The sequence below is a fragment of the Eurypyga helias genome, unplaced genomic scaffold (assembly GCF_000690775.1).
Source record: "Eurypyga helias isolate BGI_N326 unplaced genomic scaffold, ASM69077v1 scaffold12457, whole genome shotgun sequence".
Classification (NCBI taxonomy): domain Eukaryota; kingdom Metazoa; phylum Chordata; class Aves; order Eurypygiformes; family Eurypygidae; genus Eurypyga; species Eurypyga helias.
This window is the reverse complement of record NW_010262356.1, coordinates 6,127-33,618: the sequence shown is the minus strand read 5'-3', so window position 1 is coordinate 33,618 and position 27,492 is coordinate 6,127. Positions and strand designations below refer to the sequence as shown.

Sequence of the window (27,492 nt, the reverse complement as noted above, 5' to 3'; positions counted from 1 at the left end):
AGGAAAGGGGTGGGGGGGGGGGGGGGGGGGTGTTTCTGCCAGTGGATGCTTGAACTTTGTAATATAGGTCAGACCAGTTCCACATCAGTAGCTAAGGGGGGAAAAAAATGCCCTTCATTATGTTAACAAAAACAGTAGTTTACATGTGCATATATGCCAAATTCATTAGGCAGGTAATGAAGCATTTGCACAAATGTAATTACATACAGCAATTCTGACAGTTCATAACACTGCATTAATAATCACTACAATTAGTTCTGATGATGGAAGCAATTTACAGCACGTCACATGTATAAATAATGGTGCATTTCCTGCATGTGTCATTATTATGTATTAAGGATGCCACCTTGTTGTGACTTTCTCACTAATATTCCCCTTGAGTCAAAGTTAAGGGTAGATGAGTGATTTTATTTCTGAGCTACAGCATATTTCACACTTGTATAGCTTAAATACTCAGTTGAGGTAATTTATGTAAATTCTGGTTATGCAATGTCTAAATAATAGCAATAATTATTTATTAATTAATTATATAGGATAGTACTGAATAGATCCTCCCATTTTAGTAATTTAAAGAAATTTAAGAGATTTATAAAGAAAAAAAGAGAGGAAAATGTCACCCCTTGATGATACAGTTTTCTCCCTATCTCCCAACTTGTATTTACCCTTATAAATTAATTTTCCTTTTTTTCTTTTTACCTCTACTGACCTTTATTTAGCTAATAAGACATGAAACTGTTTTTCCTTTCTGTGGTACTTGGTGTCATATTGAAATAATTGCTTAATTTTATAGAGATGATTTAATAATGCTGCCCATTTAGAAAACGAGTCTATAAAAATCAGCTTATTCCAACCCTTAGTTTTCTTTGCTAATAAATCTTGCTGCTTTAAGCTCTGTTCTTTCCAAACCGCAATTCATGAGCTTGATAATTAATTTTGCTAATTAATGAGAGGGAGGTTTCTAATGGCAGGGAGGACTAGAAAAGTCTGTAAGGGCACGAATTCTTTTATCTCTTCTCTTGCTAACACTGCTTTTTGGCCCATTTTGTTGTATTGGTTAGCGATTCATTACCCTGTGGCTTTATAAGCACTCTTTTACATAGAAAGTGTAGAGAGAAAAGAGAATAATTTTTTTAAAAATGTGAGTCAGTAGTATATACACATGTACATATACATAGATATATATAAAAATTAATAAAATCTCCCAATTTGGTATCTTTCAGGGTCAACTTTTTTAAGACAAATGGGAAATGACCAGAAAATAAACCAGAAAACGTGAGCTAGCCCATCAACCAGTGGGAATTGCCCTAACTCCATCGTCACTTGTACCAGTCTATGGAGCTTCCCTGTGAATATTTAATCTTCCTGCATCTCAGTTTGACTTAAGCCATTTTCCTGGTGTTAAGATGAACCCCACCACACTAACCTTTGATAGTTGAGGTCTCCTCAGCCGAAGAGCAGGGTGCCTGATCTTACCTCACTGTACCGATCTTCCTCTCTACCTTCTGATCCCCATAGGCATTTTGATGGAGTTGCCATCCACTGTTGTGAGGGGGATGTGAACTCCAGCCTCGCCATATTCATCCACTTTGCAATGGATCAGTGTTTTTTTTAAGCAGACCAGTTTTCTATAGAGTACAGTGGCATTTATGCAAACCTGACAGCCCACAATATTTCTAAGGCAAAATCCTCAGGTTTCTCACACTAGCAAAAATGTCCCTTTTATATCACAAGCTTTGATTATCCCAGTGTAATCAACATCCCCAGAAATGTGCAGCTGAATGAGCCTGTACTGAATTAGAATATTGATATACTCATCTAAAAGATAAAGGAAAAAGCTATTTCTTGAGATAAATAGATATGAAATTAGAAAAACACTGAATGTGTTTCTTTTCCCAACAAAGAGAAAAGCGGGTTTATTCTAACTGCAAGACTGTTTCATTCTAAACCCAAATCATTGACATTTTTCACAGGGATTCTCTGTTCAGGCATCTCATCACCAGCATGCAGCATTGCTTATGATATTCCAGTAAACCTTTTTCTTCTTCTTTTTCATTCTCTTCACATCAGCTTAAAAGAAAGATGGATTAGAGTTTCACATATTCAAATTGAAATAAACTGCAGCTATTTTACTTGTTCTGTTCTGTCACATCATGTAATATTTAAAGCCTATAATTAAGTTTTTACTAGAACTGTTGGGAGGCAAATACTGCCCCCAAGGGCGTAAAGGTTCCTGTCTGGAAAGGCTTCATCACAACTGGCATATTTTGCAAACCAAAGGGTAGCAAAAAGAAGCTTCAAACTCTGTGAAGCCAAATAAAACAGGAAGACAGTACTTCCTTGAATAAAATGTGTTACCACTGTTAATCACACACTATAACAGTGGCATTACGACCAGATTTCTACAATAAACATAATGCTTACTTGATGTGGCAGTAATGGGATTAATATTAATTCAATTTTTACCGAAGTTCTTGAATACATCCCAAATTCAAATAATGTAGAATTTCAGTTACTGAGTGTTTCCTAGTGAGGAGATATAAAAGACTGCAATCAGATACAAGTTTTTTATTTCTCCTCCAAGAAAGGCACAGTAGGTGACTTTCCTGTCACTCATGAGGATTATGTTTTTAAAGATCTTTTTCCCTGTATGGGAAAATATATGCACTTGTTAATGAGTTATGTTCTCTTATATCATGCGGTGTTTTGAAAATGTACTTTTCTCTTAAAAGCTTTCTATAAGGGATAAGGTAGAAAACATGACATAAGGCTCAGATGATACAATTTACACCATTACTGAATTTTAGTCAAAAACTTGATTTTTTTACTTAGATATTTATAGATACCTCTCGCTGGATTGAAATAAAGGAAATGTGTGTTTCAGTGTAGGTAATTTCTAAACAAACAAAACGCAGCAATGCAAATATATAACCATGAAGCTTTCTGAAAGGAAGTATTTGAATTTCTTTTGTTTCTCTTAACAGCATTTATTCTGAGCAGCTTTGGTTTGTCCTTTAGAAAGCTGACTTGTTTTATTCAGTGATGCACTCTATTCCCTGGGTAGGTTCAATGGGAAGACTTGCGTTACCTCTTTGGTGAGATCATGTATGATGGCCACATCACGGATGCCTGGGACAGCAGGCTCTGCTGGATGTATCTGCAAGAATTCATCAGCCCACCTGTGGTAAGAACTTTCATCTATGCCTAAAGCTCTTGAACATGAATATAGTGTGTTCAACCCAAGAGAAAGTCATCATTCAGACCTGGAGCCTTGTGGAGAAGACCACAGCCCCATCCATAGAAAGGTCATGTTTGGCTGTGTGGAAGTAAACTCTCCAGCTTGTAATAAGTACAATGTTTCATCATGAGCAGATTTTGTCTGTGAGGGTTTGTGACTTGGCATATTGTTTGTTTAAATACTTTCGCAAGCACCCTTACTTGGCAACTTGAGTTCAGTGTCTTCTAACACTGCTGGCATAGCCAGCTTGATGACATTGGGGGATAGTACATTTAGGTTTCTGTTTACCTCATAAAACTGTTCTCTTTCAGGGTGCTGCTGTTTTGAAAGGTCTGGGTGGGCATAGGAAAGTATCTTTCATGGAACTACACTTTAACCAACGTACTGATCGGCTCACCAGTTACAGCAGTCCCAAATGGCACTGTTCTCAGAACTTAGATGCTTGTATGTTTTCTTCTCAGGTAGAATAATACAATGGAAATGTTATACGTTTCCTTGCATTTTGCTGTTTCCAAAATAGGGAAAACGGTTTGTAAGGCTATTTCTCATTTTCCACCACCCTCTTGCACATCTGTTTTGGCAGCTTTTCAGATTATCACCAACTGATATATACTGAATTATTTAAATTTCTGTATTGAGTTTTGGTCCAGGACAGCAGTGTATGTGGAGCATCCATGAGTCCAAGGTGTAAGATTGCCAAAATCGCTTCTAATCAGAAACAAATGTCAGAATATTTGAGGATACAAAAAACACAAACAACAAAAAAAATTGCTTTAACTAGTTCTAAAAGGTCTTGCGTGGAAACTACTTTAATCTATTTTCATATATATACCTTACATAAAATGTGTATGTATATATATAGGGATGTGTGTGTACATATATAAATATATTTTTAAATACATAAAAATTTAAAAAAAAAACAACACCAAAAAAAACTTCTCCTGTGATGCTGAACTAGTCACCTTAGAGAACTGATTGTACACAATTCACTAAAAGCAGCTGAGAGATTTTTCAAGTGCCCTTTCCAGACTTGTTATTTTTCATTGTCCAAAGGTAAAAAGCTTATTTGGGAGGGGAAAAAAAAAGAAAATTAGCATGTTACGTGTGAGCAGGCCATTTGCAGAGCCCAGCTAACTTGGGGAAAGTGCACTTTTCCCCCTTGGCAATGCAGCTGAAGCCTGCTATTCGGCTGTGGGCGAGGTGAGCTTGCTGGTGTCTCCTCAGTCCCTAACGAGTAGGTTTTCATATGTCAAAGAGCCACAGTCAGATGAAGGCAATTGGAAGTAACTGCTCAGAAGAAGATGCCCAAGAGTAAGTTGCCATGGAGATGGAAAGGCTAAACACCACTGTACTCCTGACCCCGGCAGAGGCTGATTTCTCCAAATGACAGCTGAGGTCGCGGGGGCATGGTGGGAAGCTCATCCTGCCAGCTCTGGCTCTGCCTCTAGCCTATGGATAAGTAAAGAATTACTGCTTCCAGTTTAGGCAGTCCATTAACCTTCACAAGCCTGAACTTTCATTCAAATAATTGTAAAATAAGTATAGGTGGTGAAACCTGAGGAGAATCACTGCTATTTGTATGGCCTTTGGAAAGTTTAGGGATCCAACCCTGAGCGTGGAACCGCTGGCATTTTAAAGAGTGAGATGTCTTTCCAAGCTTTTTGCCATAACTGGAAAATGTTAGAGCCCCGAATTACCAGCAAAAGCAGAAAATCATTCATTGACTGGCAGCCAAATTAATGCAAACAAGATGGCAACACCTTCCATCAGGGCTGGTGCTTTGTATTTGCTGGGAGATTACCTTCTCTTTTACCTATTCACATTGCTGATGAGTTCTTTTAGCTATAAATTCATTCCATGAAGTGTGTTAGAATAATCCATTATATGCCAGCTTTGCTATATCTCATCTGGGATCTGGTGTAAGGACAGGAGGGCCGTGAGTGCCTGCTATGAACCCCCATAACCTGCATCCTCTCTGCATGCATGACTCCCAGGGATACAGTAAAACCTGTTCTGAGAGCCAGCAGAGAGACTGTTAAGTACAGATTGTCTGACAGAATTGATCTTCCACTCGAGGTGAATAACAGGGCTTTTTTCAAAACCTCAGCACTACTTCAAAGTGGCATCTTAAGACATAGCTTATTGTGGGTAAGGTTAGTGGTGCAGGTTCAGGCGCAGGTAAATGGCTGGTTGCAGAACCAAAATGACTTCAGAAATAAGTGCTTACTGGTGTTATTGTGAGCAGCAGCTTGTTGTTGACTGTTCTAAATGCCAAAAGCTGTTAAATTTTATTGTGATTTTGTGGAGTGGACCCTGCATTAGGAAGAAATAGCTCCTGTGAAAAGTACCACTTAGAGAGAGAAACATTTTTCAGCAAAAACAACTTTCAAGTCTAAATCCTAGGCAGCTCTATGACAATAAGTTCAGAGAAACTCTTTGAATACACTGAAGTCCTTACAGTGCAGAAGCTGGGGGAGCCTGGAAAACAAATGCGATTGCTATAGCTTTTATTCTGTCCTGTCACTGGTAGGAGGGCAGCCCACCAAGAGTACATCTCACCAAAGACCTCTCTCTCTGCCTACTTAATTCTTTACCTGCTCCAAAGTCCCAAGTCTTATATTTAATATCCTGACAGGATTAGGGCCTGCCTGTTCTATAGAAACAGTGCAGTTAATAGTCTTTGGTTCAGTACTGAGCTGACTGATACCTTAATATTTTTTTGCTGTGAAAATTATCACCATTATCTCATTACGGCCAAAGCACCAGTACAAAACCCCATACAAGACTGCCACATTTGGAGAGATGGAATGGAATACTATGTTTTTCCTTTCTGTTCCAACTCCTGAGTGTTAACAGCCAGGCGGAGGAGAAAAGAAGGGACATCAGCACACGAAGTAATGTCCTAACAGGCAGCCACTTCTGTGGAAAGTGGATTAGGATCACTGTTTCTCACAAGCTAAGAATTGCACAAATACTGACCTGTGTTGTCCCATTTCTACACTCCACTTCCTTGTCTCATTGACCTGTCACTCCCTGTAACCTCTTTAAGATTACTGTGAGCACAGTGTGTTTGTGCAAAGCCACTAAGCAGAATTAGCATGGTGGCTAGTGTATTACTGGGATGGGGACTCGGGTGAGTTGACACTCCAGTCCTGCCTCTCCACAGGTGACTTGTGTGACACGCTGTTAGTGTGTCTCAGACTCTCACCTGCAAAATGGCAGAATGATCCTTTCTTGTCTACCGAGAGGTTGCAGAAATTGTGCTATTTAAAATGCACTTGCTTCAGTGGTGGCAGCGCTTAAAATAAGCGGAGCATGCTCATGATGGAAAGGAAGCAGGAACATCATTTCAATATAGCAAAATATGGGGACGTCAGAAAAGTGTGCAAAGAGTAACTGTGCTGAAAATAGTTTTGTAACCCTGTTCCACTGTATCAGATCATACAGATGTCATTGTTATAGAAACCCGGCAAACTTTTGAAACTCTGTAGATGCAGAAGAATGTTTTGAGAACTGGTGACAACATTATTAATAACATTATTCTTTTACTGAACCTTGAAGAAGGGGAACTGACTCTGACACCAAATTTCTTGGCTTCACCCAATCTGGATTATGTTGGATGCCATGAATACATAGATTAAATGCTTCCACCTGAAAGCCCTGTACTGTATGGACTGCACTCCTGTGCTGAGATGGGAAACTTGACAGCAATGCCACATAACCTCTTCAAAACTCTTTTGGAAAGGCAGTCCATGAATTCATTCATAGGAGAAGGATCAGGTCAGCCTGCAGAGGAAAAGGTAAAGTTCTCCATCTGGTGCGTTTCGGTGCTGTTACTGACATGTGGAGCACAAATCTTACTGTCTTATTTCAGCAACAGATTTCGTTTCTAGGAAAAACGGTACATTACATTAGGAAAGATCTGCTGAGTGTTAATAGTGGTGATGATAATGCACCAGCCTGTGCAGTGTACTGCGCTAGGGAGGAATTTGGACCAGAGGAACATCTAACATGTCATGCAGACTGTTTCTTTTCCTCAATTTAATATTGGGTGGGAAATAAGGGATCTTGCTTTTTGTGTAGTTTATAAACAAGTACAGCAACACAAATTTACTAGAAATATTACGGTTGGTGAGTAAAGTCTTTGCCTCTGTGCTTTGTTCCCATCTCCAGCGTGATAAATCCCTTTTGTGTAGCTTCCCTGCTTCTTCCCGCTTGCACCGAGCATAGGGAGACCAAGCCCATGGTCCTGGATTCTTTCTGCCACACTCACAGCACAGCCTAGCAGTGATGTGTAGGGTTTCCACATGAGGAATAGCAGCCCAAGCACAGCGCTTTCGCGCCGATCCTCTTCCTGGGCCCTTGACCTGAGCAGGAACCATGTGGCTGCTCCAAGACACTTCCCTTGCAAGACCTCCTCCTCCCTCAGGAGGACATTTTCAGGGATTTTTTAGTTTTTTGGTAGTCTGAAGAGGTGAAATCTGGGCAAGGAGGCTGTCTGACCATCTCTTAGCCTCAGCACCTCTCGTACCAAATCTGGAGTTTAGCAGAACAATAGCATTAATACCTATAAGCTATCAGATGCTGGGTTGAAGGGACCCACCCTAATACAAAGATAAGCTTTGTCACTTAGTATGGAGTTAACTGGGGCACTGTAGTTCTGTTCACACTCCAGCTATCTCAGACACCCAGATATCGCAGTACAGCCAAACTGATCCCAGAATGCAAAATGCAAAAGACTGCGTTTTAAGCATGGAACCGCACTGGTGCTGTGCTTAATAGTTTAAATGAATAAAGGATGAGCAGGAAAAGAAAAGGTAATCAGAAATCTCAGCCAGTTCTGTTATCAGACCCTGCTGTCTTCTGCACCTTCCTGAGTGTAGACCCAAGAAACTATGTCTTGATGCCCCAAAAACTCTCACGAGACTGAGCCTTCAGGTCCTTATCCTTACCCGAGTTAATTAAATTCCTCCATGATTGGCACTCTTGTGCTGCAACTCTCCATCCCTTTCTTTACTCCCTCCTCTTCCTCTGGGCAGTCTCTTTTTTATCTTATCACCTTCATATCATGGGGTTTTTGTAGAGGGGAATGTGACAGCTCTGCATGCAAGCAGAGAAACACCGCTTCATTTCCCAGGGGGAGCTTGTGCTTTTCACGTTTGGTTCCCATCCACTTTAGTGAGTGTGGACAATTATGTATGGCATTCATCATTAATTTTGCCAAAACTGGGCCTGAAAGGGAAACTGAGCTGCATTAATGTTGTGATTTCAGTTCCTGCTCCTGAAATTAGTATTCTTATGAATTGCTTTTCAGTTGTGTTCTGTCTCAGTTCCAGAGCAGGCCTCTGGGGAGGGGGAGAGGCTCTTTTTGGGGGCGAGACAGGTATATGCGTGTGCCTGCACTGTGTTTTGCCTAATGCTCAGCACAGTAAGGACTGTGGACAGTGGAGAGGGAGACAGAAGCTATTAGTTACTATAGAAATACAGGCTGCTAATCACACTTGACTAAAAACTAAAAATCTCAGAGCACATCCTTTTAACAGCAGTCATCCCAAGCCCAGGGACAATGTGTTGGTGGGTTTTGGGGGTCAGTGTTACTTGAAAATGTAAAGCTAAATAGAAGCTGTGAAGTGTTAACTGGTTTGCAGTCATTTCTCCCGATACTGTTGCCAAAGAGACAGCAAAAGTGGGGAGCATCTGTTCTTTTATCTGCCTAAGATGGGATGTTTGATGGGAGAAGAAATCAGACTTGGCAGTAAGAGAGTCAAAAGAGTCAGTTTCAGTGATTTCTAATGGCTCTGTATTGGCCTGAAAAGGTTAACAATGTCCTGGATCGTGTTCTGGAGATGCTTCATGAAGAGTTCAGTATGGCAGAAATCATGCAGAAGACGACTGCCTGGAGGCCCTGTGCCCTCATTTGCCTTCAAGAGCGTGAGAGGATGAACCTCCTCCTTTCAGAGATCCATAGTTCTCAAACAGCTGGACCTCGGTCTGAAGGCAAGTGACTTGTTTTAACAGTACTGTTGCTCTTCTATTATTTTGGGGCTTTCTGTAGCTTTTTTGGAAATGAAAGAATAGCTATTCTTTATGATGCCAGTATGCTTTTTACTGTTCTCCAAACAAAGGGGGAGTTGATGCTTTCTCCTCACATGGAAGTGCTGCAGTCTGCACTCTGATGCTGTGCCAGACACATGGCCTAAACCAGCATGTCCATGCATATTCAGCCTTCCCCACTGGTAAGTACACCACAGCAAAAGGGTTTAGCTACTACGCACAGAGCTATTCCAGTGATCTAAAACCAGCAGCTTTGTTCCGTTTATTTTCTTGTCCAAAATTTGTCAGTTTTACTTTGAAGTGAGTTCTGCAGAAATGGTAAAGAACTCTGCTAAACAAGGCTACATCACCTCCCTTGCCACAGGTGCTAGGGGTGTTCAGCATCAGGATTCCTTTTCCCCTGCCCTGCCACCAGCAAGTCACTTGCAGGCTGTTAGATATGGAAAAAAATAGGCGGTGTGTTTGGCAATTCCTCTGATATCTCACAGTAGTGTGTGCCGCAGTATGCGGTTACTCAGTCTCTATAAGACTTGTGCTCCTACTGGAAGTTTAAATGCAGCACAGAAGATGGTATCAGACAATTGGCATTTAAGAAGCCATCAACTGTTGTTACCAATTTTTGGCAGTTTCTGAAGGTGTGTTAACATGACTGATGGTGGTGTTCAGGTTTCTCCCCAAGATAAGTTTTACAGGATTGAGCACTGATGCCACCAACCTGTCTCATGTTGATCCCCTTCTACAGTTGATTTCAGACATACTTACATCATGGAAAGAACAAATTCCACTAAAGCAATCATCTTATGCTCAACATAAGCATATACTTTCTGGCTATTTCAGCCACGTACCTTCTCTGTAAACAAAAGGACTCTTACATTTGAAGTGTGCTATTTATGTTGTCTAAAAAAGTATTGCAAATGGCTTAAGGCAGAAGCTATTGCTCTCTTTTTAGGGTTACCGATCTCTTGCGATACGGAGAACCTGAGATCTGGACACAGGACCTTGTGCTGCCAGCACTGCTGTGGCTTTCTGGCTTCTTCAGTCTTCAGTCCTTTCTGACAGGTAAGCAGTGATGGTGGTAAGGAGCCAAGCATATCCTTTCATTGCCAGACATTTTTATCATTGGTGTTAGCTATGTTTGTGATGCTGTGTGGACAGTTAAGCACAGTTGAAATAAAAAGATAAAAAATCAGACGAATATCTAAGCTGAATGGAAAAGTAAAGAAATTACAAAAATGGCAGGAAAACTAAGACTGAAATGCCTCAGGTTTAATCATGTGCTCTCTTTGAAATCTGTGACAACAGCCTTGCTGTGTAACTGGGACTCCTAGCAGTCACTTGCCCCATTTTTAAAATCCTTTAGTCCCAGTTCTTCTCCTGCAGGTAGACTCATTGGTATCAGAATTACCATCTCCTGGAAGCAGGGAAAAACCCCAAATGTGTTTTCGGTCTACTCAGAAGCATGAAGACCAAGCAGCAAAGGATATAAAAGCTGAATTGTATAGTTTTAAAGAAGGTTAAGAGCGCAAGTTTTCCTGCCATTATTATTTAACCAATTCAGCGCAAATGTCATGGTACCATTCTGGTTTATTACCTAGTATTTAGTATTAATGCAGTTACCTGGCTAAGTAGAAAAAGATCAATGCCTGCCAGTCCTCTTGGTGTAGTTGTTGCCACAGTAAGGGATGAAAGATCTTCAGCAGTGTATTGATGTCTCACTTCTTGCCATGATCACAGCACATAGGCACGCATTTATTCCGAAGACCAGTGAAGCCACGAGAGCCCAATAACAGGGTGTCTCAAATTCTGCATGGCCACCAATGGCACCCAGATAATCCTCCACTAGCCCAGCAGAAGGGTGGCCAGGAGCTCCTCACAGGACACTTTGGCTGGGCTGCCATCGTTCCCTGGAGAAGATGGGCAGTGGGGGACCAGGGAGTGTTCGCAGCCCAGACACTGAAGCGCCTCTCCCTGTACTCGGAAGCAGAAGGGATGGCAGCATGAGGGCTGGCAGGCAGCTTCTCTCTGCCACTCATGTCGAGGTCCCCAAATGGTGCCCATTTTTGTGCCAAAGGCAGAGAAACCCAACTGTATTTTTCACTCTTAAAAAACTCAGTAAAAACTGCTTTTCTCCAAGCTTTCTCTTCTGGGAGCTTGTTCCTGCCAAGGGCTGGGGGAACATAAGGACTATGCAGGCTAGAACAGATTTTAGGACAGGGGCTCGGCTGGAGAGGGGTGGTGTCTCGGAATGCTGGACAGCAAAGCAGTCTTGCTCCCATGCTAAAAAGGGGGCTGATTTGTTCTGTGTGGAATATTTGGATTCCAAACAATTGCACTTGTGCAGCTTTCTTGCCTTACTTCAACTAATTGCCACAGGGAAAAAAAAAATCCCAAACCAAAACAAACCTGTCATTCTGAGTCTTGTGCACAATAGGCCCAGGAGCGCCATGTTAACAGTTCTGACATCAAAATTACTGTCTGGATATTGAGTTATTGAAAGTATGATTCTTTTTTAGAGCTGTAATGTAGAACACAGCAAGGAAGAACAACTGGCCTTTGGATAAGGTGTGCTTGAATATAGATGTTACCAAAAAGAACACAGAAGATTATGGTCACCCACCAAGGGAAGGAGCCTCTATCTGTGGGCTTTTAATGGAAGGTAAGAAATAAACTTAAATTGCTTGTGCTCAGTAACCTACTGCAGGGACTCTAGCTTCCTTCATTAGTTCCCTCAGGAGTTGGACTGAAGTGTTGTGATCCTATGAGCAGCACCGAGGAAGTTTAGGTGGTGGATTGTTGGTGTTAGTCCACTGTGACTTTAAATTTTGTATTAGCTTGGTTTCCTAATCACTGATTATACTTCATGCATTTAATAACTGTTAACTGAGTCTGAATAAGGTCTGCATTGTAGTAAAGCAGCAGCTTTAATCTAGTTGAGGTTCAGAAGCTTAAAACTATTTTAGAGACTTTTAAATTTCACCCCGGTATGGATCACCTAGAAATTTTCTGCAGCTCTTAGAGGTGCAGGATAGGGTTAGTAGTTACGAGATGCTGGTAACCTAGATCAAGCCATCTACAACACTGCAGTTTAAAAAAACCAAACAACCAAACAAATAAAAAACCCCAAAACAAACATAAACCCCGCCAAAAAAATACTTTCAAAATCATCTTTCTCCTGTATTTTCTTCTGCCTTGGCAGAAAGTTGTCAGTTCTAAGTAAACAGATCTAAGGAACTCCGAATTTTTCATTTCCTAGGCCAAAATATTTACAAGCTGTTGGGGAGACATATCACAAAGCAAGGAAATATTTAAGAACCACTGTATTAGCATTAGGTATAACAACACACGTACGTGGGTGATGTCTAAGTATGACACAAGTAGATTTTTCACCTGGGTTTCCACGCACTCGGTTATTGCAGTAGCTGTTACATGGTTGCAGGCTGTCCCCGCATGGAAATCATGTTCATCTGCTGAGCTGCAACCCCTCTTTTAACAACTGTCAGAGGCCAAATATTGTACCTTGCTCTTTTGGAATTGTATTTTCCCAAGACTGAAACATCTAGTCTAGGAATGACAGTTAAGGCCCACAGTCAAAATGAGATTTTAGTTTTAACTTAGAATGGCTGTCAACTGAGTTACAGCTATTTAGAGGAAAGGTGAATGATTCCAACAAGCAGTTAGAGAAACATCGTCATTACTCCTACTCTTCACTAGACCTGAATATAGTAAAAGGAAAGCAAGTCTTTTGGAAGGGAGGTGCTACTGCAGCAGGTAGATCCCAAGGGGTAAGACAGGGTGAGGGACGGAAGGATTGACGAGCGTGTCACTTGACTGTTGCTTTTTGAAAAGGTAGCCTGAATTTTTCAGAGGATTTTATTTAAAACACGTGATTCAAAAGGCAGTACTGTTCATTCCTCTTCTGGATACAGGGAAGGTAGCGAGGAACCTCGTGAGCTGCGGTTGCTGTGTTTCTGATGATATTTGCAAAGATACAGTTTCCTGATACTACATAAACACTCCTAAAATCCACAACAAGCATTTGCAACATTTTATATGCTGCTTTATGTTAGAAGAACACATTACAAATTTAACAAAGCCAACAGCTTTCAGAAAACGCATGGCCCTTCAGCAGCACAGATCTCATCTGTCTACCTGGTTGATATCTCACTATACAAGCATATGCTAAATACTCCAGTATAGCTCTCCAGCTTTTTAAATACTTCACCATAAACCAGTGGAGAATTAGGAGAAAATCTGAGCACTTGACTTTGACGGGCACATTCAGCCACAGGCATACTCCAAGTCCCAACTGTAAGTAGTTTCCAGTCCCTGCTTTTTTAATAAAAGGACTTGCTGATGAAACCTGAAGTCCAGGCCAGGTAGATGCTAGGTACTCATCTCCTCATTCCCACAAAGAGATGACGCACAACAGGCTACACTAATCTGTATGTTCAAATGTAGCTTTAAGTATTTAGCAATAAACAGCTGTTTAAACCCAAACTATTTTGGTCCTGCACCACAGAACACCACGTAAACCACATGCATGTGTTTACTGCAGGGGCCAGGTGGGACATCCAGCTGGGTACCAGAGCTGAAGCCCAGCTCAAGAAACTGACTCCAGCAATGCCAGTCATTTTTGTAAGGGCTATTCCAGTGGATCAAAGGGAAACCAAGAATTTTATGGATGTCCAGTTTATAAAACCAAAAGCAGATGGCCAAGTTACATTTGTCCTTTCAATCTGAAAAGCCTGGAGTAGTCAGCTAAACGCGTTCTTGCAGGTGTAGCTTTACTCTTGGCAGTTTAGTACTAAGCTTTCAGTAGTACGTGCTGCTTTCTCAATCTGCCTCCTAGTTAAAGCAAAAGGAGATAAATATTTTTCACAGTCAGCTGGAGCAGATTTCCCTCACAAAACCACAATCCTTAGTGTAACACTTATGTGCTCTGTGTTGCTATTTCCTCATCTCTCAGTGTTGTGTTCATGTTTCTCCACATAACCATTATCGATCTGCAAGCATTCCTTCATTGCACCAACTATGAGAAAGTAAATGGGAAACATCAGCATCTGGATGTAGTTTAACTCACAAAATGCTCCTCTTGATTATTATTTATTCTCTCTATATAAAATGAAACATGTATCTTACAAGAATTTTAACATAATCATCCTGCAATACAAACGTTGCATTTAAACAAAGGTGTTCAAAAGCTGCATTGTATATCTAAGTATAAACTGTAAGAAAAGTAATCCTGAACTTTGTGATTTAAACCAGTTAACTCATTACGACTGCTGTAAGATAACTGGTTCAAGCAGCATGTGCATCACACACGAGCTGTAGGTGAGCAATTATTTTTCTTCATTGGGATGATGTTTAAAAATTATTTTTTTGTTACAAAACACTCCTACTTTCATGTTTCAGCAATTAATTGCACTTTGGAATAAAACAAAAATCTTTCCCCCCCTTGTAGGTTGCATCAGCCTCGGCTGGAATATAATGGCATTCAGATGAAAGTACACTTTGCTTCTTTGCAGGGCCAAGTTCCATACACTACGGGTGGGGGAATAGGTTCAGAAAGCAAGGGTTGGAAACCTGAATCTTTATGGTCAATGTGGAACCCAAGGGGTTTTTTGTTTCTTTAAAGGCAGGGTATGCTTTACAGGTAGCTGTTAAACACCCTTTCTGCAAACTTGCACAACTATATAAATAAAAATATTGCTCAAATTGACCAAGTTCTCCAACATGTGGTTGTGTAGCTCTATTAGAAAATTAACCACTCAAGGTTCAAGAGTGCCATTTGACTTAACATATAGGTCTGTGCATGTAGATTTCTGTACCAAAATATTTTCCTGAGAGATCTTTTGCATAAGACCAAATCAATCAAAAAGTTCCCAACACAGAAATTAATATACTATAGTCTACAATTCTATCTTATATAAAACATAGTAATAACCTTCTGAAGTAAAAATTTGTCAACATTAACCAGTTGCAGGCATAGCTTGAGTTTGGTGTTCTCAGTTGTCATCCGCCAGTTGTTTCTGTAAACTAGAAGACAGGTGAGAAAAAACCCAAAGTGTTAGTGCTTTTTAGGAAACTCAGGTTCCCCCTAAACAGAAAAATTCCATTGCTGACAACTTCCAAAACAGCACTTCTATACACTCAAAGCAATTGATAATGATTTCAAAACAGGGAAAAGCATTTCAATTTAAGCAAATGAGTTGTTTACAAAGACAGTATGACCCACTTTAATGCAGCTGATTTCAGCCTAAAAGAAATCTCAAGTCCAAGAGACTTCTTTTGCATAGGTCCAGGCTCTGCCCCAGGCCACAGAAGTCAAGTATTATTTAAAGGGCTACAACAGTTTGTAAAGGAACGACCATGGGACACAGCCCTCACCTTTCCAGGTACTCCTTGACGTTGTCGTAGCCATAGAACTTGGCCAGGTGGATGAGCATGCCTGTGGCACAGCGCCCATCCCGCCGGCGGCAGTAGCTGCAGTTGCACACCCCACGACAAGGAGGACAGACCCAGGCCTGCAAGGGGGTGAATGGGGGGAGGGGGGGTTAAAGGCAAGCCATGAATAAGGTTATGTTCACCTTCCCATTGCTCAGACAGCCAAAAGTATGGCTTCCTTATTGCATGGTTGTTCAGGGCAAGGTTTTAAAAGCCTGAATCTGCCAACCAACCAACCACTTTCCAAATTCTGCAGTTAAAGAAATTATTAGAAGCTACCCTGTTTGCTTAATTACTTCTTACTTTGAAGAATCAGGCTCTCTTATTTGTTCAGTATTAATTTAAAATAGGCTAAAGGTATCTCTAATGCCTAATGAGAACTCCTCCTATGTTAGGCTGACCGTAGTGAACTCCCTAGAAAAAGATGGGTACCCACTGCGACAAGTTTCTTTGGCTCTGCCTGCTGGCACAGCCTGATTCCGGCGACTGATTTACCCAGCATGTACAGGAAGTCAGGCATCTCCCAGCTGCTCAGCAACTGAACACAGAGGCACAGGTGCCAACAACCTGCACTACAGCAGAGCACCCACTGCCACATTGGGCCAGCACTTGGAGCCGTTAGTTCTTCACTGTCCTTCAGAAGAGCCCAGAAACCCATTTCTAAAGCAGAGGTGGGGGAGAGGAGAGGTGTCCCAGAACAAGCTGAGCACAGAGAGCTATTCTGCCAAGAAGTCTTTGCATACCCATGTGTCTCATTCTCTGGCGGCAGCCTTTGTTCTCTCCTTCCTCAATGCCTTGGGGGACAGAGAAAAGGGAACCAACCCGAAGACTTTTAGGTATCCTCCTCCTTTTTTCTCATATTTAAAAATTAGAATCTAAAACAAGGAACCTGCTTTGCATGCCACATTTCTGACAGCATTAGAAAAAGGATACATTTTGGTATTTTTCTGAAAGGGGACAGATTCCTTTTCTTAAAAGCTTTTGTATTTTCCCTCCACTATCTAGTAAGCAAGTGGAGCTTCAAAGCATGAAGACAGCTGGATTATAACCCAGGTCTAGCACCTTCCACCTGAGGTCCAACAAGATCCGTGTCAGTTTTAACAGTACTACAGATCACGGCAAAACGCTTTGAACACCATGTTATCGTGAGCACATACTCATCATGGCTTACTAACAAAATGGTATTCATTACACTTTCTTTTCAAGCCCGAGAAATGATACTTACTGGATCAAGCAGTGCTGATTTCACATCTTCCCCATATCTATTTCGAAGGCATGGTCCACAAAACTGCCCCCTTACTCCTCCACAGCTCTGGTTGCGGCAGACTGTCTTTGTATCAATCGTCTTTTGTCGACACTGGTGGCAAGTACTACCCTAAAGTTGGAAAGGAAGAGAAACACGTATGTATGACGGACACCTTGAATGCTTGTTGCTGAACTTTCCTAACACATCTGCTGATAGCAAAGCACAAACTTCAAACCAAAGTCAAATTCAGCAATGGAAAAAATTTTTTAGTAAGAATAAGTAAGCCTAAGTTCAGTAACAGATAAATCATACAGTTATCTGGAGAGATGCTAGGAATTATCCAGAGACAGTGCCCAGCCTCAGTTGCATTAGGGGTCTCAAACTACACGAACCTCACGTCACAGTTCTGATATCTTCCTCTGTCTAAGAAAAAGCTAAACTTATTCAGAAAATTACCTTCTGACTTACCTCTGCAAATACAATGAAGGATGAAATACGCATTGAGCTGGTCATCTAGATCTTTGACAATTAATACTAGCCAAATCCAGTGCAGAAAAGGAGGTGGAGTTCCATCAAGAGCTTTGGAAACTACCCAACCAGCACAGAAATGTCATTTCCAGGGGGTACAAGGAGCAGCAGGGATCACTATTATTTAATGGTACAACCACCACATTTATATTAAGTGAAAATGAGAGATAAAAGGGATGTCAACTCTTATCAGCGGTGAGTCATAGCTATAGCAAATTCCGCTTACCCTTTTCTGGCAAGAAAACGCCGTCTTTGCAGGGGCAAGAAGTTGGTGGGGCATATCAACCAGCACAGGCACAGGCAAGCCCACAAAGCCTGGCAAAGCTTTGAAAGTTGTGCTTGCCTAATATAATAATGCCGAGCTGCACTCTCCAGCACCTCAGGATATCATACCTTTTAGCAAACACCAGTGAACTATTAAGAGACTTTCCATTTCAAGCACATGGACAAATTAAAGAAAACAGCAGCCACTTACTAGAACTTTGTCATAGATTTTGTCTTTAACAGTAATTGCAACGTTGTCCAAATCCTCCTCGGTAATATCCTCTACTGGACGGTGAGATGAATACTTGGATGATCTCCTCCTTTTGCGCACTCCACAATCCCCCTGCTAAACAAACTCATCTCAACACTTTTTGTCTTGTGTCATGAAGACTCTGTCACTGCACCTGGTGACAAATTCTTTCATTTATAAAGCATATGCAGTCTAGAGGGGGCTGACTACAGGCTCATGGACCACTGGAAGAGCAGGGAATAGAATTTCCCTGCACACCTCCACTGTAACTCTTCATACTCCATTTCTTCCCTCGCAAAATAGGGAACTATAACCATCTGCCTTCCCATGTTTGCTCTTTCAATCTCCTAGCATACTTTCTAATTGGTTTGTCCAACGACAATCTCTAACATCCTCCAAAAAAATCTTTACTGAAGCGTTAGGTTAGTCCTGCCACACCCAGCCCCTTCTTATTATCCGTTTGTTATCTGGAAGAGAGTCCTCCACTTACTATGAAGTGCTCTTTTTCTTTTTTTTTCCTTCCAAATATTATTCTCCTTGACCCCGATTCATGTCTCATCTGATCCTTAGCCTTCCTCCTACTCTTAGCACCTCATTTGTCCTTCACCCTAGGTCAGTTCTGTTGTTTCCAAAATAGTCATTTACCAGACCAGGTTCTCATTCAGTGCTACTCCACCTTGTTTCATAGTCAAGCTCCCTCTGTAATGCTTCAACTTCACCCAGCACTCATTCCTAAAAGCAGAGCTGGGATCCAGCCTGTGCAGACACAAACTTAGAAAGTCTTCTTCGTAAGCACTATACAGTAAATATAACCATGGTAAATGATCATCATAAGCCAAGAGAGAGAAAAACAGGTCTGAAAAAATGGGGAAGAATAAAACCTGCAACTTTTGAATGGCTAGACAGTACACCAGCAGTTTGTTGTTGCAGATTCCCTTTAGTCATTCCCAGTTCAGCTGTGTAACTCCTTTCTATCTTCCCTCTGGTATTCCCAGAGAAGGCTTTTTGATAGTTTTTCCTGAGCCTGAAGATAGATCTGCTTTGTCATCTCCACCAGCCCCACTGCCTTGCCACTCAAAAGCCTTCTACATTGTGGGCTCTAATAATTTTCAGATAATAAATAACAGACCATAAGTAATCTGCCCTGTTATGTTTGAACAACATGGGTCACAAATAGAGCCCAGCTGACGGATGAAAGATGAGGAAGGCAGGCCTGAACACAACTTCTTCTGTAGCTAATCCCAAAGGTTCTCATTAATTTTCTGTAGGATGTGATGTCTGCTCTAAATGCTGACCAACAATTGAAATATCTCCAGTAGTAAGGGATTAAGAAACACCAAAGTCTGGCAAATACCACACTGAGTCTCTTCAAGAGGTTTTGTTGTCTGTAGGTACGGATGTGCTCTGCAAATTTGACGGCTGATACAGTAAATTTTTCCAAGGCAAATTTCTCTGGTGGGCGAGCAGTTCTGGTTGGGTTCATGCGACGTGCTATCTGGCCATCAGAAAACGTCCTCCTTGGGATTTTCTTCGGTTTCTGTAAAGAGAAGGCGATTCCAGTAACTGTCCTGTCAGTTACATTTGTAGTGTTAAACAGCCAAAATTATCTCAAAATGTCTATACAACCCTTGTACTATCATGAATTAATCTGTTCTTCTCCCACACCTTATTTGTTAAACCAAACTTCACCAAGTTCTAGCATACTTGTGTTCTCCCTACATGCTACACCTTTTTGCTCCTTTTAAACACCACACTTTCACAATCAAATTCTCTTCCAATTAACATCACAGATCTGTATCAAAATTTTTTTTGTACGGCATATTAAGGTCAAAGCTAGTTCTCACTGTTCTTCAGCACCTCAAAGTTCAGATTTTCTCAAACTGAATACATCTTCAAGGAATAATATGAATTCTAGTTTATTTTCTTTTATATATTTTAAGCTGCAAGGGCATTAATAAGTTTCTTCTCCCACTTCCAGATTCCTACATCTGGAAATGACTAGGAGGCACAACATACCCTTTTCATATTGTCACAGCTGCCAACTACTGTACAACTGAATTCATGCAACAGAAGTCCTATATAGACACCTACCAAAAAAGCATCTACTAAATCTGACAGGATAAACAAGATGTAGGAAGCAAGTCTGCTTGCTGCTGCCCTCTTTAGTTATTTCCTTCGAAAGGAGTGAAAGACACATCACAGGAAGACAGGCTGGAAGTCAAAAACCAAGCAGAAGAGAGAACTAGAATGCTTCTGCTGCCCGCCCCCTCCTCAAGTACAGATACTAAATGAAAGTAGCAGGCTTTTGTATGTATTCAAAGGATGTTTAAGTTTCTATAGCATTTAACTAAAGCAAGCAAGGTTCCAGCCTTTCAAAGACTCTACAGTTTGGTTTCACCTTTTCATCCGATAACCAGCACCAGCATTTCTACACAGGCTTACCAAGACGTGGCCCTTCAATTTTTCCTCTGCTTCCAGTCAAGAAAAGCCAGTTGAAATCTACAGTATTATCACAGTTACACATTGAACTGGCTGAAATTCATCAGCAGAGCTCTACTGGGGAGGATGGATTTTAAAAGAAAAGCCCGCGAGAGAGAAATTAGCAGGATCTACACACAAAGGAAAGCAACTACTCCGCCTTCTTCCCACATATATAGACATTGTAGCATCTCATCTTTGTCTCCATATTTCTTTATAAATTATCTTATAAAAATCCATTTCCTCACATAACCCTTGGTATTTAAATACTGACCAACAGAAAATCCACACAGATAAAGTGACCAAAAACCCAGAGAAAACTGTAACAAAAGTGGTGAAAGTGTTTAACCAGGAAACATACTAATCCCAAGTCTAGCAAAGCCATCTGTCACCTCTAGCTAGCAGCGGACACTTACCGAAGGAGTTGAGGTGGGTGTTTTCACTGGGAACAGGGCAGGTATGGAATTCAGTTCTGCCAGCAACTGGGAAAGCTGAAATCAACAGTAATGCTGCAGTGAAAACTCATGGCAAAGTTGAAGATAAGCAACAAACATCATCCACTCTTCACACACACTCCAAATTATATCCGAATGCATGCAGTTTCAGTGCGTGAGATCCTTCTGGAGGCACTTAAATATAAGTGAAGCTCATAAAAGGGGTTCATTTAGCCTTGAATGAGCAAAACTCTGTAGCTAGTACTAACTTCACAGCTCTAATTCATTTTGGGAATTATAGTTAGCTAGAATTACATCCAATTTTGTTGAAACAGCACTGAAGAAGCGCATTACAACGTGGTTTACAGTATCTATAACCCATAACGAGACATTCACAATTCATATGACAGGAGGGAGAAAAGAAAGACAGGGTGCCTTTAGCAGCTCTGAGCTCTACTAGAAAATTGTACCATGTTTCCCATGGCCTATTTTACCAAATGACTGCTGATACACCTGTGCTTTTTGCCAGGGAACTGCATCCGTTTAAGCAGCAACATAGCAGCCGGGAAACCCTGCTTGTCATTTTTCAGTGGTCCTTAGCAGCCATGACTAGGAACTTCCCTTTTTCTATCACAAGAACTAGCAATGATTTCACAAACGCTGCAACCACAGCCAGTAATGCTAAATACCCATGGCTTGGTGCAGATACACACAGCAACATGGGTACACACTCATTTGCAAAGTTGTGAAACGAGTAATCCCCGCTTGCGATTCCCCTAACCATGGTGTATTAGCAGGATGGTTCTGTTGCAGCACATGGGAGATGTCCCGGAGGTGCATGTCAGCATAAGCAGTGACTGACAGGTCAAGAAAAATAAGGACCTGTTCTGGAAGGCTTAGGATGAGGCTATCTTCTGAAAAGCCAGCAATAGCCAGGGTGAGCCAGGCTGCTAGATATCTCCAAGACCTCCATACCAACCATGAGATTAAAAGATGGATACAGCAATTTTCAGTAAATACTTCAGGGTAGCATTTATTAAGTGCTATTTAACATCATTACAGTACCACAACTAGGATGCCAATGAATTTCACACTGGCTGAACGAGAAGAAAGAGTGAAAGGTGAGAAGGAAGAGCAGCAAGAACAACGCAGCAGCAGTGAGGAAACAAGACAGATTAGAAACACAGGTACAAAACCAAAGCAAGTTTTCACGTGAGAGCTGCAGGCCCACACACCTAAGACATGCACTTGAGCCCCAAGACTGCTTAGAGGCTGCACCTTTTCCTGGAATACAGTAAAACTAAAGGAGCCACCGAGGACCCAACATCAACTCAGATTTTCACAGCATTGTGACAATTAAAAGACAGCTGGTGGCAGTTTGGACAACAGAGGAAAAAGTGTTAGAAAACGATCAAAATCTCTCTTTTCCCCCGCCTACACATGTGCATGCACACACACACATGCTTTCAGCAGATACATAGCAGAGCGTAACCGTAAACATCACATCCCACACAACTGAAAAATTACATTGATCATCCCTAGCAGTTTTTAGTTGGCTTTCCAGTCAGTAACTGCAGCAGGTTCCTCAGACACAAATGAAAAGTACAAACTCTGTTGTGCAAACGACATCACAAACCACCTGAAGGGACCAGCTGGTTTTCTGACATGTTCTGAATAGAAGACTGCAACTTGGGCATAACTTTGTTCAAATCCACATACAAAATGCTTGGTTCAACTCTGCTTTTAAACCTGAGCAGGCTAGTCCTACTTGAGGCTTTTTGAAGGGTAAATGTGTGAGTGCTGATGGTTCTCTAGGGTATTCCCAAACAGAAAAAGTCAAACACAAACCACCATGAGATTTTCCCAAAGTCCCAGCACAGCACCAGCAAGGACCCCAAAATTCAAGCGTGCTGAAGCTACGTACTGAGATGTAAATGTCAGAGAGCAAAGCACTGCTCGTAAGTCTTACCATGGCTTTATTTTCTTTAATATTCATGGCTCTCTTAAGCAGAGCACTGGAACTTTCCTCCTGTGTTTCTTTAATGTCTTCTTCAGACTCTGAAGCAGAGCCCTCTAGTTTGTCCCATCGCTTGCAGCTTATTTCTTTTGAAAGAGGTGTGATGGATTCACTGTCCTTTAGAGGTAAGTCAGAAGAAGCCTCTTCAGGCACTTTTTTCTTAGATGACTTTCTGGTAGGAAACTGAAAGGCAACACGAAGGCCAAAGCTTCTTCTCTTGGGGGAAACTTCCTTCTTCACTTCCTCCTCCTCCTCCTTCTCACTACCCAATAAATTACCACGTTCTTCATCACTCAAATCCGACTCCGTCGCCTACAGGGAGGGAAAATCCCATGTTACATTATCATCATCTAACATGAGAATGGTCATTTTTAAATTACTAATTTTAGGCAGCAGACTCTCCACTCAAAGTCACTGTCAAATTCACCTAAATCAACAAATTTTTAAAAGTTGACCATAAGCAACTTCTCCCTGTACAGATACCAACATAAAATCTGCATAATAGTATCATCTGGGATAGAGACAGCTCTTCAGGGAGCAATCTTACCCAGCAGTCAGTCTACAAGCGGGGGGAGATGTTCTTATTTCCACTACATGGTATTACATCAAATTAAGCTCTTTTTCTCTTTTAAGATAACGTATTTTTCTTCAGCATGAAGAATTAACATTAGGGTGTATCAGAGACACTCCTACTAGAACACAAAGTTTACACAGAAGAGACAGGAAAGAAGTCAACATATACGTTCACTTGTAGGTGACTGCCTTTACCAGAACTCCTTTCTTGTTCACATCCACCTCACTTGATGTGAAGCCTTCAAACGCTTCCGTTTCAGAGTCAGTGTCTTCAGTGAAAATCCTCTGCAGTTCTTCAGTGAGGTATCTGGACTGAAATCCAACGCCCTGTAAAAATACCAGCCAGCTGCTGTGAGAAACAGATACAGACTAGTCACAATAAACAGGTTCTGAGGTTCAAGTAGGTACCAACGTATACAGTGAACACGCTTTGCAGGCAAAGCTTGTCAGAAGAGCAGCAGACATTCAGAGCTTCACCATCAAGTTATTTTAACTTAGCAGGATTTTTCCTCTTATTGAGCACTGGGTTTTAACTGAGCTGCTGCTTGTGGAGGAAGCTTTCTTCTTTGTCCCTTCCTCCTCCTCTTCACAGCTACCCAATAAAAATAAACTCTGTTTTGTTATTTGTAAATTACCAGGTTGTTGTGTTCTTTTCTTCTGGAAGTAAAAAAAAGCAGGCCTTACATGGCTCTGTATTGAAGAAAATACAAACCACAACCACAGTAAGAAAGAGTCCACCTTTTGCTTCACTTAGCAGTAGAAACACCACTCTCCTCTGGGCTTGCTGCAGCAGTACTCAAGGCTCCCAGAGATGGGAGTCTGCTCCTTCTCACACTGTTACATCATCACTGAAGTGACAGATACCAACACAAAGCCGCAGAGCTTTGAGCAGCCTAACATCCCTCCACCTTCCAACTGTCTCTGCTTTAGTGGTGCAGTTTATCATCAAACATCTTCTAGGCTAGATAGATCCCAAATTTCTGTCTGCAGACTAGAAGTAAAAAGTCAGCCCATGAAAAATAAACTAAGATCTCATTAAAACACTCTTCACGAGATGCACATTACATAGAAATTACATATAATGCATTTACTAAATCAGAAATACATTTCCATACTTCTAATCAGAATTAGTAGAAGACCATCAGTCTGCAACTAGATGATCGTTAAGGTCCCTTCCAACTAAACCATTCTATGATTCTACAAACTTGTCCCTGTAGTCTCCCGAAAGACTCGTTCCTGGTGGGAACATAAGCTACGTTCACACTGCACCTGCGTCTTGAAAGTCAGCAACACTCACTTGTTTCCCCAGTTTTCCTCTACTATTTCTTCCTCCCACGCGAGATACGAAAGTGACCTTTCATCCGATGCACTTGCTAAACATCTTTATTCTTCCTTTCAATTCCCTCCCTTCCCTGACTTTAATTACACACTTCTTTACGTTAAGATAATATCTGTTGAAAAACAGATATAATAGATGAGTGGAAAAACTTCCAGGGGAATGGGAGGGGGGAGCTACTGCATGTGCTGTTTCTTTACACTTAAACATCTACAAATTATTGTGGGTAATTGGAATGAGTTTTCTCTGAGCAAATTACTTTATTCTTTTGTTGATAGCTGCAGTGCAGCTGCTTGAGAAAGGAACAAACACAATAGGGAAGTTACTTAAATTGCATTTCTTGGAAGGAAACTTAAGTTTTTATGCATTCTGTGTTTCCATGAAATTCTACAAGGGGTGGGGGGAGGAGAGGGAAATAAGCTGTTTGTTAGCTAAAGCGACTAAAAATAACACACCTAGAGCCATGCTGTTACACCTACGAAGAGTGGTCTACACAAGGTAAAGTGCACATCAGGGATATAGAGGAAACAGCTGAAACTCAGTAGAAGCAAATAATTGTGGCAGTAGGATAGCAGAAAGCCCTGAAGAAAAGCAGGCATGCAGAGGTCAATACTTGTCAATGCATCCAAGGGAACACCTGATGCACTAACACCCCATTCAGCCCACCAGCAGGGCAACTCCCTCACTTCCTCTCCCAAAAACTGCAGCAGTTCTCTGAACTTCCCATCGTTTTGCTCTTCACACCGGAACATTTTAGTTTCCTGCACAACAAATACCTATGGCCTTTCTTAGCGACAGTGGTGTTTGGTCTCATAAATGGATAGAACTCAGGATTAAAAAACATGGTTTTATTATACCATTTAGTGGTAAAGGAGTTAAACTCAATACTGATAGATTTAAAATAATTCTCAGTCCAAGGGAAACACAGGAATGGTGAGGAAGCCTGCAGTGCCAGCTGTAAATTCACAACAAGTCTCACTGGGATTCCCAGTAACACCTGTTAAATTAACACTACCTAGCTCTTTCACAACCTTTTTCAGACGAGGATTTTAAAATGCTTTGCAGGAAAGGTCATCACCACAGTCTCCATCTCACAAGAGAGAGCAAGGCAGAGATAAGTAAAGTGACGTGCCTGCAGTCCTCAGGCAGGCAACAGCACCCCAGGCTCCCGCACAACGTCCCCCTCCATCGCCTCTCCTGGTTGATCCTTCTTGCTCCATACGAGACCGCACATCCAAGAGCAAGCTACCTCCTGGTTTTCTGAGGTTACCAGAACCACTGTCCAGCAACAATTTAGAGCCCAGTGTATTTCACTACCTTTTAGCCACCCTCCTTCTTCATAGCACAGACTGTGTCTCTACCCCCAAACGGCTTCTGCCTCATTCTGCCTGTTCTCTTTGCTAATGCTACTCATCTTCTTTGTCTTCAGCTGCTCTTAACCAGGTACTGACCTAATGGACTGGGGCGGGGGGGCGGAACCCAACACAACCCCAAGCCATTTTTCATTTTGTTACTAATGGAATGGAGGGACCTTTTTGAGAGCACAGCTGACAATGGTATCTTTTAGCACATTAGCCCATATCTGTCAAGTATATAATTAAAAACTTCAGAAGACTAAAAACTACATTTTCTGGCAGCGAAGACAGCATACCGTTTCTCTTCTTTTCTTGTGAATTCAGCTGGTACCTCCAGCTACCAAGTCAGAGAATTAAAAATATGATACCATTATGCTGATCCAGCTACTTCACCATTAAGAGAGCAAAGAACCAGCAAATCCCACAATCACAGCAGGAGACAATGGTTTCTGTGGGTCACCACCACTGAAACATGGTTTTAGTGCAGAAACAGCACTGACAGAAATCGGTGCAAAAACAGCACTGAGATAAATTTCTGTAAGAAATGCCTTGAAGTCTGCATACCCACAAATGCCCATCTGTCATCATGCATTTCCACTGTCTTATGTATCCAGAGCACACCAGCCTGGGATGGTAATTGTCTCTTTCCTGTTTGTTGCACTTCCTACCTCACTTAAACTCACCTTCCAATTAAACCCATTTTCCTTTTTATATTATGAAAGAGTTTTTAAGAGCAATCATTAAACCCCAAAAAGGATAGCAAGTTTGTTTACACTTATTTTTAAAATGAGGACTACAGATTCTGGGTTTTGCTGTGAGTTATGGCTTGCGCAGCCTTGACACAGGCTCAGAGTACTACTGCACCCAAAGAGTGTAACTGCGCCATGGCAATCCGTTCCTACCTTTTTTCCTGACTCCAGGGAATCAAAACCACCTTTGCTGTCCTCTGACAACAACTTCTGTCTGGAAGGATCATCTTGGAACCCCAGAAAATCTTCACTGTCACTGGGGGCATTAAAAATGTCAGCCACATCCTTGGGTATCTGTTTCTGATTCAAAACAAGACAGAATGTACGAGTCAGACACACCAACTTAACAGGAAAACTCAAACTGGCATAAGTACCTCTTATTTCTATACTCCTATGCAAGTACAAATCTATATCACAAAGTATGCTATGCATAAACTCTACCTCATTTACCTAAACTCCAGGAAAATTCTGTACAGGCTGTTTTAATCCCTAAATACAGACTCCAGATTTGGGGCTGGGGAAGGAGATG

General features: G+C 41.4%; 1 protein-coding gene and 1 pseudogene across 1 annotated transcript; one reads left to right on the top strand and one right to left on the bottom strand.

The window, feature by feature from the left end:
* Positions 1-14,091, top strand: part of LOC104512643 — a 49,516-nt pseudogene extending 35,425 nt beyond the window's left edge.
* An 822-nt stretch (positions 14,092-14,913) lies between these two features.
* CDCA7L (cell division cycle associated 7-like) lies at positions 14,914-27,263 on the bottom strand (the record flags this gene model as incomplete). The annotated part of the gene is made up of 9 exons (XM_010155699.1): positions 14,914-15,325; positions 15,677-15,813; positions 16,959-17,108; positions 17,983-18,117; positions 19,376-19,558; positions 20,916-20,990; positions 22,903-23,262; positions 23,719-23,850; positions 27,117-27,263. Coding segments are annotated over 9 exons (1,350 nt in total), but the record flags the coding sequence as incomplete, so codon positions are not given.
* Positions 27,264-27,492: the final 229 nt, after the last annotated feature.